The sequence below is a fragment of the Choloepus didactylus genome, chromosome 1 (genome assembly GCF_015220235.1).
Source record: "Choloepus didactylus isolate mChoDid1 chromosome 1, mChoDid1.pri, whole genome shotgun sequence".
NCBI classification, from domain to species: Eukaryota; Metazoa; Chordata; class Mammalia; order Pilosa; family Megalonychidae; genus Choloepus; species Choloepus didactylus.
The window spans coordinates 191,894,464-191,910,299 of NC_051307.1; the positions used below are offsets into that span (position 1 = coordinate 191,894,464).

General features: G+C 44.4%; 1 protein-coding gene across 2 annotated transcripts; it reads left to right on the forward strand.

Annotated features, from left to right (window-relative positions):
• The first annotated feature begins 545 nt into the window (after positions 1-545).
• SLC25A38 (solute carrier family 25 member 38) lies at positions 546-13,065 on the forward strand. 2 transcript variants are annotated; one of them, XM_037847549.1, is made up of 7 exons: positions 550-970; positions 7,194-7,315; positions 7,950-8,034; positions 8,768-8,947; positions 9,180-9,348; positions 10,884-11,050; positions 12,336-13,065. In XM_037847549.1, the coding sequence occupies exons 1-7, from the start codon at positions 902-904 to the stop codon at positions 12,456-12,458; spliced, it is 915 nt and encodes a 304-aa protein (XP_037703477.1). In that variant the 5' UTR covers positions 550-901; the 3' UTR covers positions 12,459-13,065. The 2 variants fall into 2 exon arrangements, with proteins under 2 accessions (XP_037703488.1, XP_037703477.1); XM_037847560.1 differs by lacking the exon at positions 10,884-11,050 and having other exon boundaries at positions 546-970.
• The last annotated feature ends 2,771 nt before the right edge of the window (positions 13,066-15,836 follow it).

Genomic DNA, 15,836 nt, shown 5'->3' on the forward strand with positions numbered 1-15,836 from the left:
AAATATCATTTCAACAGATAATAATATAAAAAATTACTAATGAGATATTTACCTTATTTCTGTACTGTTTTAAAAATCTGGGTTACACTTATAGCATATACCAACTTATACACTAAACTGTCAGTGTTTGAAGTGAAATGTGATCTTACAAAAACAATAAAGCTGTATTTAAAGGAAAAATATTCCACGCTGCTTCAGTTGTTAAATATAAACATTAATTAAAATTAAATAAATTTTAAAATTCGTTTCTTCAATCAAACTAGCACATTTCAAGTGCTCAATAGCCACGTACGGCTAGTGACTACTATATTGGGCACAGCAAGTCTATACTGTAATTACGTTCAGGCGTTCCATCCGTAGGCACAACTTCCCGAAAATATTCTACTAAGCAATGACTCTGGAAAAACTCTGGTCCTGCAGTTCTAGACGTTGTCACAAGGTGGCACTAAGGAGCATGCCCTCACTAGGAGTGCTAAGAGAATCCAACCCCGGAAGCTAAATGCTTCAGTTCCATCTAGTTCCTCTGGTTTGCTCCACCCCCGGATACACATACACGCGCGGGCACACACACACACATACTTAATCTCTTCGGGTGTTTAAACCAGCGGCGGGGCATGATGGGTTGGAGCGCAGAACCGCGTCGGGGCCTGTGGAGCGAGTAAAGAGCGGTGGTGGGTTCCAGCGTGCAGGATCGTACGGTGCTCTGGAGCAGCGCGCGGGAGCTTGGCGCGCAGCCCCGGGATGCACAGGTCCGGACTCTGGACGGTTTGGTGCTTGATGAGTGCAGAGGTCAGAGAGCCCGGGGTTTAAAACGCGTTCCCATAGCTTTCACCTCCAAAGTCCCCAGAGCGGGGCCTGAGCTCTTGCCGTCCGCACCGTACACTCACTGGCCTCTTCTCCAATGATTCAGAAGTCACGCCCCACGCTGCTGCAACCTCAAGATGTCGGAGACAGGGTGGAAACGCTTATGGTAAATTCCGTGGTAAGGGGAAGCGGGGATTTCGGGACCTGCCGACTCCGGAAGGGAATTGTGATGTTGCTAAGTGACAGCGACCTTCGAGAAACCTTTTCTGCGTTCTGGATGCGCACAGGGTTGGGGACGTGGTGGGAAAGGTGGAGTTTGACTCAGGGCATTAAAACAAGGGGATGGGGAAAAGGAGAGCTGCGGGGCAACCCTTGGGACGGCCAAACATAGGTCCCAGTGCTGCTTTGGTATTTGGTTGGAGGTCGCGAAATTGCCAGGACCTTGATGAGTGGGGGCGTTGGGGGAACGTGCCCACGCGGCCCTGAATGAGGTGTGTGTCTAACGCGACATTGCTTTGCGCTGTATCCGTGGGGTAACAGAGGAGGGAGGACACCCGGGCGGATATTTGGTTCATCCAAGGCCCGGTAATAGGCAGCGCCGAGCCAGAGAAGCCGACAGTACCCGAGGGAAGTGACCCAGGAGTACACTGCGCCGGCGGGCGGCAGCACTGGGATCATTGCCGTCTCGGCTAGAGTTATCCTCTAGGTTTCCACCTCCAGGCCGGCGGCGGAAGGGTGTTGTAACCCGGCGTCGCGAGCCACCCCTTTCCTGCGTCCTGATTGGCTGCCGCTGGTTGGGTCGCCGGGCCACCATTGGTGGAGGTGAAGGCGGGGCTGTGAAAGCGTGTCTCCGGGAGGCTCGTCTGACTGAATCGTGGCTCGTGGGTAGGTTGCAACGTGGAGGCTGGAGCGCGGCCTGGCCTTGGACAGGGAGGGTCCTGGGTCCCAGCGTGGTGCCTGCGTCTCCCTGATTGTGACCCGCGTGGTGGTGAGGAAAGAGGGGACAGGAAAGATTTTTTTTTTTAATTTAATCCTTAAAAAGGATGCGGCGGCGGCGGCGCTATGTTGACATCTTTGAAAATGTATTTATCTGTTTCTCATTTTTGGCCTTCCAGCTCTGACCTCTTGATCTCTTGATCTGAATTGGATTTAGGATTTTTTTTTTCAAAGAGGAGTAATTGCTTTAGGAACCAGTTGCGAATTAAGTGCTACTCGTTGCCTTTCTGCGCGAGTGTATTTTTTTTTCTTTTTGCCATCACCTCCAGGGGAAAAAAAAGGAAACTGGATTACTCGTTTTATTTACCTTGAATAACTTCGGGCTATTTTAAAAAATCAAGTCCACGTTTCAATGTGCCATCGATCATTGGCAATACCTTAAGACCATTCATAATGAAAAGTGTAAATTCTTTTTTTAATAGCTATTGTATACCTGTTGTGTTTTAAATGTATTAGAGGTTAATCTCTATACTGCTGGTGTAGGTTTAGCATTTGGTTTGTACTAATGCACCCTGGAAAATGATAAAGTTTAAAAAGTTATGGGCTCTATTCTTTTTTTTTTAATTAATTTTTATTGAGATATATTCACATGCCATGCAATCATACAACATGTACATTCAATTGTTCACAGTACCATTATTCAGTTGTGCGTTCATCACCAAAATTAATTTTTGCACACTTTCATTGCCACACACAAAAATAATAAGAATAAAAATTAAACTGAAAAAGAGCAATTAAAGTAAAAAAGACCGCTGGGTGCCTTTTTTTTTTTTTTTTTGCCCCCGTTTTTCTACTCATTCATCCATACACTGGACAAAGGGGAGTGTGGTCCATATGGCTTTCCCAATCACATTGTCACCCCTCATAAGCTACATTTTTATACAATCTTCTTCAAGATTCATGGGTTCTGGGTTGTAGTTTCATAGTTTCAGGTATTTACTGCTAGCTATTCCAATTCATTAGAACCTAAAAAGGGTTGTCTATATTGTGTATAAGAGTGCCCACCAGAGTGACCTCTTGGCTCCTTTTGGAATCTCTCAGCCACTGCAACTTATTTCATTTCCTTTCACATCCCCCTCTTGGTCAACCCCATGATGCCAGGTCTAGATCCCTCCCTGGGAGTCATATTCCACATTGCCAGGGAGATTCACTCCCCTGGGTGTCAGATCCCATGTAGGGAGGAGGGCAGTGATTTTACCTGCTAAAGTTGGCTTAGCTAGAGAGAGAGGGCCACATCTGAGCAACAAAGAGGCATTTGGGAGGAGGCTCTTAGGCACAATTATAGGGAGGCCTAGCTTCTCCTTTGCAGCAACAGTCTTGCCAAGGGCAAGTCCCGTGGTAGAGGGCTCAGCCCATCAAACCACCAGTCCCCTATGTGTGTGAGCACATCAGCAACCATCGAGGTGGGGAAGCCCAACACAGCTGAATTCTCCACCAGCTCCTCAAGGGGGCTGCATATTTTTTTTTTATATATATTCATTTTACTGAGATATATTCACATACCATGCAGTCATACAAAACAAATCGTACATTCAATTGTTCACAGTACCATTACATAGTTGTGCATTCATCACCAAAATCAATCCCGACACCTTCATTAACACACACACAAAAATAACAAGAATAATAATTAAAGTGAAAGACAGCAATTAAAGTAAAAACACTGGGTGCCTTTGTTTGTTTGTTTGTTTCCTTCCCCCGTTTTTCTACTCATCCATCCATAAACTAGACAAAGAGGACTGTGGTCATTATGGCTTTCCCAGTCCCATTGTCTGGGCTCTATTCTTAAGGAATTTATTCATTCAAAAAATATTTATTGAGTCAAGAACATGTCCAAGCACTGTGCTATGAAAATAAAGGCATAAAGAGGATAGTTCCTGAAATGAGGGAGGGAGGAAGACACATTTTTTAAGACAAATTTGCTTTGGGGAAGCAGCACCCAAGAGGACTTCTCAGTAGTCTGTAACAACAGATCATTCCTATAGCTTTGGTGGAGCAGGGAGCTGGAGGAAGCACTGGGCAATTAACCTGTTCAGGGATGGGGCGTTCAGGGCCCACGGAGCCAGGCAGAGGCCTCTAAGATTTATCCTGTGGGATTATGCTCAAAGGAGAGCCATGTGTAGGTTTCCTGCTAGTGCCAAAATGAGTGCCTACTGTGGACCAGGCTCTGTGGTTCACGTTCCAGAAACTGCCATGAACAGGACAGACGGGAGTTGTGGTCTTGGCTGTCCTGGACCCTCCGTCATGGGGAAGATGAGCGAGTAGACAGGGCACAGGTGCTGTGGAAGTGTCGAGGAGGGGCGCTGAACTCAGACCTGGAAGTTCAGAGGGGTTTCCCATAGGAGGTGAGGTCTAAACAGAGGTCTCTGTGGATGAATTACCATGGAGGACCTGGGCTGGAGGGACAACACATCAGAGGTTTCAGAAGGGAGAGCAAGGCAGAGAGCCCTGCATTATGGCTGCAGGGTGTATAAGAGGGAGGAGGGTGAGCACAGGCCAAAAAGATAAGAAGAGGCCATGTGATTTATGAAAAACCTTGCCGGCCAGGAATTTGGACTTTATCCTGAGAGTGATAGGGAACAATTAAAAGGTGGTGTTTTATTTTTCATTTTAATTCAATGATTGTTCATGACAAAGATATGATGTTTTGTGGTTTCTAATATACTTATCACTACTTATATTTGCTTCTATCTTTTATATCTTTGTTTTTTAAGTTGGTAAATTCAAATTGCACACACAAATTACCAATGCATGAGATGACAGCACTGTGAACTAGGGGAATGGCATTGGGGATGGGTGGAAGTGGGTGAATTTGAGAGCTGTTTCAGAGGTAGAATGAACAAATGCGAGAAGCTGAGTCAGGGATGTTGCCTGGGTTTCTGGCTGGGGCGGCTTGGACGCAGAGGGCAGTCACTGGGAAAGGGCACCCTGGAGGAGGTGCAGATTGGAGAAAAGGGAGAGAGATGAGTTTAGGCTTGGAAAGTTCATCTGAGGTGCCTGTGGACATCTGAATAAGTAAATGGGTGGGTCTGAAGTTCTGAAGAAAGTTGCAAATGTGGTTAGAAGGATGGAAATTGAAGCCATAGGAGGGGATGGAGAAGTGTGGGGGGATTGTTCAGGGCTGGGAGCATTCAGGAAAAGAAGAGGAGATCTCTGTTTAAAGGACGATAGGCCAGAGAAGTGGGAGGAAAATCAGAACAGTTTTAATCCTTGAAGCCAAAGGAAGAGAGTGTTTCAAGAAGGAGCGAGTAGTGGTCAACAGTGGAACACAGCTGAGTGGGCTATAGATTTTCACTTCACACTGGAGGGGGTAGGAAAGGACTGTAGAGTATGAACTTCGACTCCTAGCCAACGGCTTCAACCTCGTGATTTAGGACACATTTATAACCCCCGTGGGTTCCAGTTTCATCTGTAAATCAGGTTTAAAATACCTAGCTCCTAAGGATGTTGTGAGATTTTGAAGTGGTGTTCACAGATGCCCCAGCCAGTGCTCCTGGGAGCCCAGTGGAAGGCAGGTTGGCCCGGTTGAGGCTGGAGACCACTAAAGAGGCCACTGGGATGGATTGGCTTGGGCAGGCTTTGAGAAGATTGGTCATAAAGCAGTAGATAGAGTGTTATCTACCAGATTTCCAGCTTGGACGTCTGGAGTATCCCAGTATGGGTTGGGGAAGAGGCAAGTTTGTGGAGGTCTGTTGACCAAGTTTCCATTTTGGACATGTTGATTTTGAGATGCCAGTGGTCCGTTGGAGGGGAGGAAAGAAGGCGTTGGGATGGGGAGGTCTGGAGAGTGGACCAGGCTGGGCTGGAGATGTGGGTGTTGCCAGCTTCTGTGCATGTGAAGTTAGGGTGTGGGTAAAGTTGCCCCAGGAGGGCTCCAGAGCTGGGAGATAAGAGGAACGGCAACAGCTGAGGGCAGATGGAGGAAAGAGACATGCAGACGGGCAGTCAGAAAAGAGGAAGAGAAGGAGGCGAGAGTGCTCTCTCAGAAAGCAAAAACGGAGAGTAGAGGCCCTCAGCAGTTTCAAATGCACCTGAGGGGCCAAGTAAGCTAAGGATGGAAAAGGGACCCTGGGCTGTGGTGGGTCCTTGGTGGGCGGTGAGGGTGTGAAGGCAGCTTGAGGGGAGGAGCGGGGCTGGACGGTAAAATGTGGAGGCCTCAGGAGTGACTCGTGAAACGGGAGCAGAGATGGTGTGGAGTCGGGCTGGAAAGATGGGAGGCTTTGGTTTCCAGACTGTGGAAGGGAGAGGCCTGGTGTGCTGGGAAGAGGGGTTCCTGATGCCACACAGTCTTGGGTGAGGCTGAGAAACACAGAACTAGTGGGAATATTGGTGAGGAAAAGAGCAGGACACCTTTTTTGGGAGGGAAGAGGACATTGGATTTTCAGTTCTGGGTAGGTTATGTATAAGAGACAACTTTATATTCATCTTAATAGTGTTTTAGGACTGCAGTATGCCATTTATTAAAATACAATAGTACAAAAGCTATTTAATGAGGGAGAGGTGTTTTTGATGGAACTTGCCATCAAATTTATATCCTTTGGAGACGATGTGTATCCTTTGGAGAAGAGATCTTTTCTTTCCTGGTTGGATTTTTAAAAGTGCCTTTTCACAATCATTTGTGAAATCTGAGGCTGGATTCTGGGTGCCCAGAAAGAGGACTCTGTCCTTCAGTGGCAGCACTAGGGCTGGGAGCTGAGGCCCGCTAAGCATGCTGAGGGCGGTACAGTGCGCCTTAAGGAAGCCCCACTCTTCTGGGTGGTGCCTCTAGATTAGCCAGAGTATGACTCCGCTGGCGGGGTGCGATTAATGAGATGGGAGAGTTTGTAGGAGGGTAGGGGAAAGTGTTTAAGGAAATTAGTAGTAGGTTGCAAAGGAAGTGGTACATACATTTACATTGTGGCTGACCTTAGGTTTCATTTCCTTTGGCTTGCTCCTGTAAATATCTACAGGTCCCACAGCCATGGGAGCCTGGAAACCAAAAGTTCTGAGTTAAAGTACCACATTCACTTGATTTTACTTTTGTGACAATAAGAAGGTGGCCAGTAACTTTGCTGCAAGTCAAATAAGGAGGCGTGGTCAGTAACATGATTCACAGATGGAAACAGGCGGCTCAGTAGAAAGGAAATTAGTAGCAGTACAAAGACTGGAAAGAAATTTCTCCTGAGAAGCCTCAGAGAGACACCTCTTGTAGCATAAACAATGTTCTCAACAACTTTCCAGCATTGTTAACTTCTGGCTACACTTTTCCCTTCTCCGAAGCAAGGGGATAATACCAGGTGCCACCACCTGAGTTTTTGAGAGACCCTTCCAAAGGAAATTCATTGGTCTCAGTGTGCAGAAAGGTGAGGGTTGTTGAGGTAAAGCTGTTGACACCATGTGCTATTGTCTTGCAGTTACATCCAGCCATCAAAGCCTTCATGTGTGGGTCCATCAGCGGGACCTGCTCCACTCTCCTTTTCCAACCTCTGGACCTCCTGAAAACACGCCTCCAGACTCTCCAGCCCTCAGTCCATGGGTAGGTACCCGAGCCCCGCATTTCACTGCAAAACTGATTTCACCAATTTTTCAGACATCTTTATTGCGTTAAAACAACTTCCATTCTGTTGGATGCTCTGAAGGAAACACAGGCCATACCCGACTTCCATGTAATGTGTTTTGCATTCTCTTTTCCATGAATGTTTTTTACATCTGGTATTTCCAATTAATTTAATGAGGTCCTTTCCTGAGCAGCTTCCTGGGATCTGCCTGGGTGACATTTACACACCACTATCAGATTTTATTGTATTAGCTTGTAACATGAAGTGCACTGGCTAGTAAGAGTCGCAGGTGGTTTTCTGTAAATGATGCAAGTATTGAGTGTCTGATTTGTTTCCCCATATTGAGCCCAGCACTGAGGGAAGTATACAGAATGTATATAAGACAGGAGTCTTCCTTCAATTTGCTTGCAGCGTAACTGGGCAGACTGACACTGGCATGCAAAATCAGGAACACCGTAGGAACGCAGAGTAATTCCAGGATGTGCTGTAGAGAGTCTTAAAAAAGTGTTCTAGAAAATGTGAGCATACTAGTGTCTACACAAAGAAGTCTTTAGGTTGGGAGTTCTTTTAAGTGGAAATGGTCTAAGTGATTTGTTTTCTCTCTGCCCTCAGGGCCAGGCACATGGGGATGTTGGCTGTGCTCCTGAAGGTGGTTCGCACGGAGAGCCTTTTGGGCCTTTGGAAAGGGATGTCCCCTGTAAGCTGCCTTTTGGGTCTGGGTTCTCTCTCGCTCTCTCCTTTGATAACCAGTTGTTCCTCACCCACCTCAGCAGCTTTGAAGGATATATGAGATAGAAGTGGTGGGAGTACTTTCACGGTCACCCTGCACATCCCTCAGACCATCACTAACTTGTCTGAGGACTCGGGGAAGCATTGCGTCTGTGTGCCTTATACTGATATGTAGTGCAGCATAGTCTCTAGAGCAGGTGCAGCTCTAGCCCTGTCTGCTGAGCTCACCACTTCAGTGCAGGTGGGTTGGGACCTCAACCCTGCATTTCTTTCCCTGAAGGATTTTTCTGGCCTTAGGAACCCACTTTATTAGAAGTGCCAGGAAATTAATAGCCCACCTCCACCCCACAGTAGCCCTCAACCCATGAAAAATGGGAGTCGATGTTTAAAACCTCTCTTTCCTCCCGCCTTGGGTGGAGGGATAACTCTGAGGCCCATGCTCTCTTCTGACTCAAGAGTTCCCGAAAGGAATTAAGCTCCCGTGGCCCACTGCAGTCACTGGTTTGATAACACACCCTTTATTGACTGCCTTTCCTCGTGTCTTATTTCCCTGCTCCTGCCCCCCTATTTTCCCTCTACCCCTAAATAAATTACTTGCATACAAATCATCTTGGGATGTTCCTTGAGAAAAGCTTAGCCAAGACTGTATCTTATAGTGTTCAGCCTTTGGTTTCTTTCTCCCCTCTGGCTTTTTCCTGCAGTCTATTGTGAGATGTGTCCCTGGTGTTGGAATCTACTTTGGCACCCTCTACTCTTTGAAGCAGTACTTCCTGCGGGGACATCCCCCCACTGCCCTGGAGTCAGTCATCCTGGGGATGGGGTCTCGATCCATCGCTGGGGTCTGCATGTCACCCATCACTGTGATCAAGACACGCTACGAGGTGAGTTGGCCGCTGTGGGGCCTCAGAGTGGAAAAGCAGAGCCCCTGAGTGCTTGAGTAGAATTGGCTCAAGTGACCCCTGAAGCCACTTCCCAATTTATTATCTAGATTTGAGACTGGTGTGGTTAAATATGGATGAGAGCCCACGGGTGGCCTGGTCACCCACATAACCCGAAGTCCATGTGGCTCAGTGCTGACATGCGCCTGTCCCTGGTTCTGTGCTCCCTTTGCAGAGTGGGCAGTACCGCTACGAAAGCATCTATGCAGCCCTGAGGAGCATCTGCCACAGTGAGGGGCACCGGGGCCTCTTCAGTGGGCTGACAGCCACCCTCCTTCGTGACGCCCCCTTTTCTGGAATCTATCTGATGTTTTACAACCAGACCAGAAACATAATGCCCCACGGTAAGGATAAAGGAAGGGGCAGCAGGGGTGGTGGGAAACAGATAACCCTCAGGGGTCGCATCCTCTAATCTACCACTTTCTCTGGTAAATGAGACTATTTATATCCTATTAAGTCATAGAGTGTTTACAGTATTGTAAATTGGTGGGGAGGAGGGAGAGTAAAGCATATTTTACAGAAGTCCTGCAACAGTATTTCCCAGATTTGTCTGATCTTAAGATTTCTGGGTCTCACCCAAGGCCTCCTAAATCAGAAGCTTTGGAGTGAGACGTGGGAATCTGTATTTTACAAGGAGCATTTGATGTAATTCTTGCCAGACTTCTTTGGGAAACACGAATGGGCTAGGAATTTGAAGGAAAATATTTTCACCTCCCCTACTGTGTGTCTAGTTAATGTGTTTTGAGCCTTCCATTTGGATGGAGCTGTCTCAGATCTTGAGATCCAGACACCTCAGGCATTCTAGCAGATCCACCCACCAGTAAGCTCATGCTGGACTGGAAATGGGCAAACTCGAGGGGTGGTAAACATCCATCCAATCAGAACAAGTTATTGATAGAAACCCATCCCTTGGAAAGATCAGTCTTCTTTGGCTGATTGCATTCAGGTAGGTAACTAGATAATTTGAACAAGGAATTGTGACAAAGGTCTTTTAACTACTCAGCCCATCTTAAATATATATATATTTAATTTGGTGTTGGGAAATAATTTTAAACTTACATAAAAGCCACAAGGATAATACAAACAACTCATTCTATATGTTTCATTGTTTTTCTGAATCACTTGAGAAAAAGTTGCTGATTTGATGCCCCATTATCCTTTAATACCTCAGAGTGTATTTTCTAAGAACAAGGACATTCTCTCATATAACCACAGTTTGATTATCAAATTCAGGGAATATAATATACAGTTGATTAATCTTCAGTCCATATTCTAATTTCTCCAGTTGTTCCAATAATGGTACTTTGTGTCGATTTTTGTTTTTCTATTTTTAAGGGTCTAGGCCAGTTACATTGTAGAATGTCAATATGTGTGTTCTTCTGATGTTTCCTTGAGATACCAGATTCAGTGGTACAGTTGTAGCAAGAGGACCAGTGTTGTGTCCTCAGTGCATTACATCAGGAAGCTCATGACATCTGTTTGACTGATGGGGGTGGGTGAGGGGGTGGGGTGGGTGATGTTAACAGGTACTGTCTCCAGGTATCTCCACTGAAAACGTAACTATTTTTCCTTTTGCAATTTTTAAGTATCTTTGTGGGGAGACACTTTGAGTCTATATAAATATTGTTTCCTTTACCTACATGTTTTAGCGTCAGTTAATAATTCTTGCCTGAATCCGTTATTCTGATGATTGTGAAAAGGGGATTTTCAAACTCCATCATTCTAGCTACATTTACTAGTTGTATCACTACAATTTTAATTTTTATCCTTGTTTGAATCCAGACCTTTTGGGCTTTGGGGAGAATAGGTGGATGACTTGCATTGACCTTTATCTCATGAATGAGGTTTATAACTGAATGTTTCCTTTGTCTTATTTCAGACCAGTTGGATGCAGCCCTTCTTCCCTTTGTAAATTTCAGCTGTGGGATATTTGCTGGTATTCTGGCCTCACTGGTAACTCAACCTGCAGATGTTATCAAAACTCACATGCAGCTTTCCCCCATGAAATTCCGCTGGATTAGCCAAACAGCTATGCTGATTTTCAAAGTAAGGCTGTAGAATACGTGTTGGTGTTCTCATCTTTCACCCAAATTAGAATCGCTTGGGGAACTTTAACAGCTTCCCCTTAGCAGACCGCAACTAAGCTGCTTACACCAGAATCTCTGAGGGATAGAGCTCTGGCATCAGTAGTTTTTAAAGCTCCCTGGGGATTACAATATGTAGCTAAAGTTGAGAACCATTGATAGAGACATATATTTAATTTTTTTTTTAGAGGAAGAAGATAGGATAAGTAAGTTAGGACCACCTATGATATTTGTTAAACCTGCAGATTGTGGGGCTTGACACAGACCTATTGAATCACGCAATCCAGGCCGGACCTATGAATCTAAAGATGTAGGAAGAAATGTAGATAGGAAAAAAAACCACAAACACATTGTTTTGTTTCTAGGTTTGCTCTAATACAAGTGGACAAATGCTATTATTGAAGATAAAAAGTAGATGTGAAGTGCACTAAAGTACTGTTTAAAAGCTACTAGGGTGGCCCTTTTGGAACATGTAGTGTTATCACAAATCAGATGTTCTTGTTAAAGGTAAATGTGTCCCCTACATCTTTAGATTTTTCTTTTTTCTTTGTAACAGATGAACATAAGCATATACATCAAGTCTCTGTTTTACCCTAGGTATAATCAAATATTTGTGAATCTGAAATTATTCCTCAACACTGCTTAGGTTGCCTGCTTTCTTATTCTTAATACCTAAAATCCTGAAGTGTGAAAATCACATTTTCTTCAATATATGTGACAATTGCAGGAATGAAAATAATAGGAATGAGTTTGGATTATAAGGGAGGGGGAGAAGGTGTTATTTCTTTAATTGTTACAAAGATAGGGGCTGCTAAGAACATACAGTGAATTATTTGCAAGTCCTCTTTCCAGACAGACAGATCGCAAAAAGGCTTCTTTTCCTTCAAACTGAAGCCAGGGCCTGGGGCTAGGCAGGCACACCACTGTCTGGATTCAGCTGCCACTTGGGATTCAGTGCCTTTGTGCAAACTGTAGACCTTGGACACAGTACTCCTCTACAAAGATTTTTAATTACAAAATAAATTCCTCTGGATAGAGCAAACCTTAAAAAGGTAAAGCATAGCAACTATGCCAAAAATTTTTTGAAGTTCAATTGGTTATCTCCTTGGACCCATTATTCACAGTTTTGGCATTATGTTAAGGTCTAGAAACTAAGTATCAAAAATGGTTCTCTCTCCTGTGCCAAGTGTGTAATTGATTCTCCTGCTACTTTGCTTCTGGAGTTTTGACATTCATTTTCTTCGTAGGACTATGGGCTGCGTGGTTTCTTCCAAGGCGGCCTCCCCCGGGCCCTCCGCAGAACTCTGATGGCAGCAATGGCATGGACAGTCTACGAAGAAATGATGGCCAAGATGGGCCTCAAGTCCTGACCAAGAGAGGGCTGGCAAAGGGTGAGATCTGTTGCCCTATTTGGTTTCTGCCAAGGGCTGTTTCATCTCACCATCTGGAGTAAGAAGGTGAGTCCTAGCTGGAGAGCCAGGCAGAGATGATGCCTTCAGTCACCCCATTCGAGTAAAGAAAAGGGCCTTACCTGAGCCTTCGGAATCTCCCAGAAGAAGAGTCTCCAACACATACATCACGTTGGGGAGTTGGGAGAAGGTTTGAAAGCCCACTCAAAGAGGCATCACCCTGAGAGAGCTCTGTCGGGTTCCGCTTCAGCCGCCGAGCCGCACCATGATGCCTCCCTGGATATATTATTGGGTGAGGAATTGTGAAACCAGAGACACTGTTGGCTGTCTGCTGTGCCTGAGGCGCTCCAGTTGGGGAAGACTGGATCTGAGGGGAGGGGACCTCCTGTCACCACGGTGACAACTGTGTCTGAGGTGATGTTCAGAGGAAGGATGTTAGAATGAGGAAAAAAAGATGCCGTTCATTGATTGGCTCCTTATCAACTTCTCAGAGCCTCTAGAGAATGGGGACAGTGGCTTCCTAGCCTCTAAATATTGTCCTAATAAAATTTTTGGTCTTTGGTGTGAACTTTTGGTCTGAACTGTTTCAACTCTAAGTTGTTCTGGCATTTTCTGCAACTAAAGTCCAGATAAATACAATGAGGCATTTTATCATTGAAAGCTTTTGGGAAACCTAAATAGCGTCACTCTTTTAAAATAATGAATAGTTCTAGGATGGCTGGCTCTTGACCTGTATTCGTTCTTAACCCCCCCCCCATTTTTTAACAGCTTTATTTTATATGTCACACAATTCACCCATTCTGAGTGTACAATTCAGTGACTCTTTAGTAACTTTACTGAGTGGTGCATCCATTACCATAAATCAGTTTTAGAATGTATTTATCTAATATCTCTCAGCCCATTTCTAGTTCATCCCTGTTGCCCCAGGCAACCACTAATCTTCTTTTGTCTCATAAATTTGCCTTTTCTGGACATTTCATATACATAAAATGGACCAGCAATATGTGGTCTCTCTGTCTAGCTTCTTTTCACTTACCATAATGTTTTTGAGGTTCTTCTATAATGTAGCTTGTATCAGTACTTTGTTCTTTTTATGGTCAAATAATATCCTATTTATGACTATGTTACACTTTATCCATCAGTTGGGTTGTTTCCACTTTTTGGCTGTTACGAACAAAGCTGCTATACATTCATGTACAAGTTTTTATATGGACATGTGTTTTCATTTCTGTTTGGTAGATTCCTAGGAGAGGAACTGCTGGATCGTATGGTAACTCTTATTTGAGGAACTTGCAGACTGTTTCCCCAAAACTGCTACACCACTACATTCCCACCAGAGTATATGAGGGTTCTGATTTCTCCACATCCTCAATAATACTTGTTATTGTCTTTTTTAAATTTATTATAGCCATTCTGTAGGTTAGCCCAACTTTTTCTACCAACTTTCAAATTTAGAAGAGGGCTATTATATTATCCAAGCTGTAGAAACTGATTTTCATCGTGAAAGGGGTAAATTTGGTCTAGTGGTTGAGAACATGGGTTCTGGATCAAGGGAGCCCCCAGGCTCGCCACTTAGACACATTATTGGAACTGCCTGGGAAATGGGGATAGTAATATTTCCTCCCTCCTAGGGTGGTCATGAGGGTTAAATGAGAAAATGTTTCTGGCACAGATTAAGTATATTTTGTGATTTATCGGTGTAAAATAACTTCATACTTAAGGCTTTAGGTTAAAATACACTCTTCAAAATAATGATTTGAGTAGAGGTATGGGAAAGCATAAAGTAGGGTCCCAATTTGATAATGGCACTAAGCTGTCAGTAGCATAACTTGTTAGCGTGCATGCTGGGGAAAGCAGGAGAGCTCTTGGGATTGGAAATGATGCACCTAGATGGGGCCACCTCCTAAGAACTTGGACTCTGGGGAAGGGTGTTACAGGTCCTTTCTCGAGGCCCTCTTCTTCCACCTCCTTTTCCGCTTACCTTGAGCCCTGGGAACCTCATGCCAGTGAGGGCCCTGCCAGAGGCTCCTGGTAGGGAAGGGGCACAGATAGGCTGGGAGGTGTGAGTTTTTTTCCAATGCAGATTTACTCTCCTTACACTTGGATGGTGAATTTTGACCACCATCATCCCCTGAGGTGCTCCTCATTTGTTTTTTTGTTTTTTGTTTTTTTTGAGCAAATAATCATGGTAAAATTCGTGCAAATAGTCTAAGATCCTCTAAACATGGGGTAAAACTGAAATCTGCCCCTGAATCCCAACTCCAGCTACAAGTAACCCCAGAGCATATCCCAGGCCCGAGAACTTGTTTTTTTGCTCTCTTGCATCACACTAGGATTATTAATTTGTGCTAGCTCTCACTCTATTCACAAAGGAAGTTGCCAGTAAGCCTCATCTGCCTTTGGAAACTGCCTATTTCCTTTTTGTTTTGTTTTGTTTTCTTCTTGGTTACGTCACACTAAAGCAAATTATTTAGAGTTGGGGCTTTGTGGAGGAAAAACAGTCATCTGGCAACTGAAGATAAAGGTTAGTAGGACACAAGCCAGGAAGGTTTTAACATGCTTGCTTGTCTCCCTTCCCTTTTTTTTCTCTCCTTTATGAAACTTTTCAAAGCAGATCCCACACATAATATTTCACCTTTCCATACTTGAGTATGCATCTCTAAAATTATGGACATTTTCTTACATAAGTGTAATGTACACTTATGTATTTTCTTACATGAATGTAATGTACACTTATGTATTTTCTTACAAAACTGTAATACGGAAGTGTAATTATCTCACCTGGAAAAATTTAAGAGAAATCTTTTGCATATTCACAAATATCCAAGCCTTATTCAGATTTCCTTGATTGCCTCAAAAATACCTTCTTACAGTTGGTTTAGTTGAATCAGGATTCAACTAGGTCCACACAAGGTGTTTGGTTTTTTAAGTCTCTTTAATCCAGGACAGCACCCCTTCCTCCCTGCTGTTTTGTCCCCTGCTGTCCTGTAGAATGTCCTACTTTCTGGATTTGTCTGTTTTCTTGAGGTTTTAACTTGTCCCTCTTTCTTGAATAGTTTCTATAAACTGGATGTTAGCTCTAATGGCCTGATTAGATTCAGGTCCAAATTCTTAGACTGTAGAAGGGGCACTTCCCAAATTTGGGTTCAAAGCTCCGCACGGCTAATAGAAGTCACACCGAACCAGGCTGAGAAGGAAAAGGGTTTATTTATGCTGGTAGGGGACAGGGGAAGCTTTCCCAAATCTGCCTCCCACAAGTGATTTTTCAATTGGCTTTTATGCAGGTTTAGAGACAAAGAGAGATAATCATTTAATTAACATGCAACAAGAATGATAGAC

Excerpts from the sequence above, each read along its gene's own strand:
- SLC25A38 (XM_037847549.1), top strand. The coding sequence starts at position 902 with ATGATTCAGAAGTCACGCCCCACGCTGCTGCAACCTCAAGATGTCGGA. Across the intron at positions 971-7,193 it reads ACAGGGTGGAAACGCTTATG|TTACATCCAGCCATCAAAGC; the intron begins GTAAATTCCGTG and ends ATTGTCTTGCAG. Across the intron at positions 7,316-7,949 it reads CTCCAGCCCTCAGTCCATGG|GGCCAGGCACATGGGGATGT; the intron begins GTAGGTACCCGA and ends CTCTGCCCTCAG.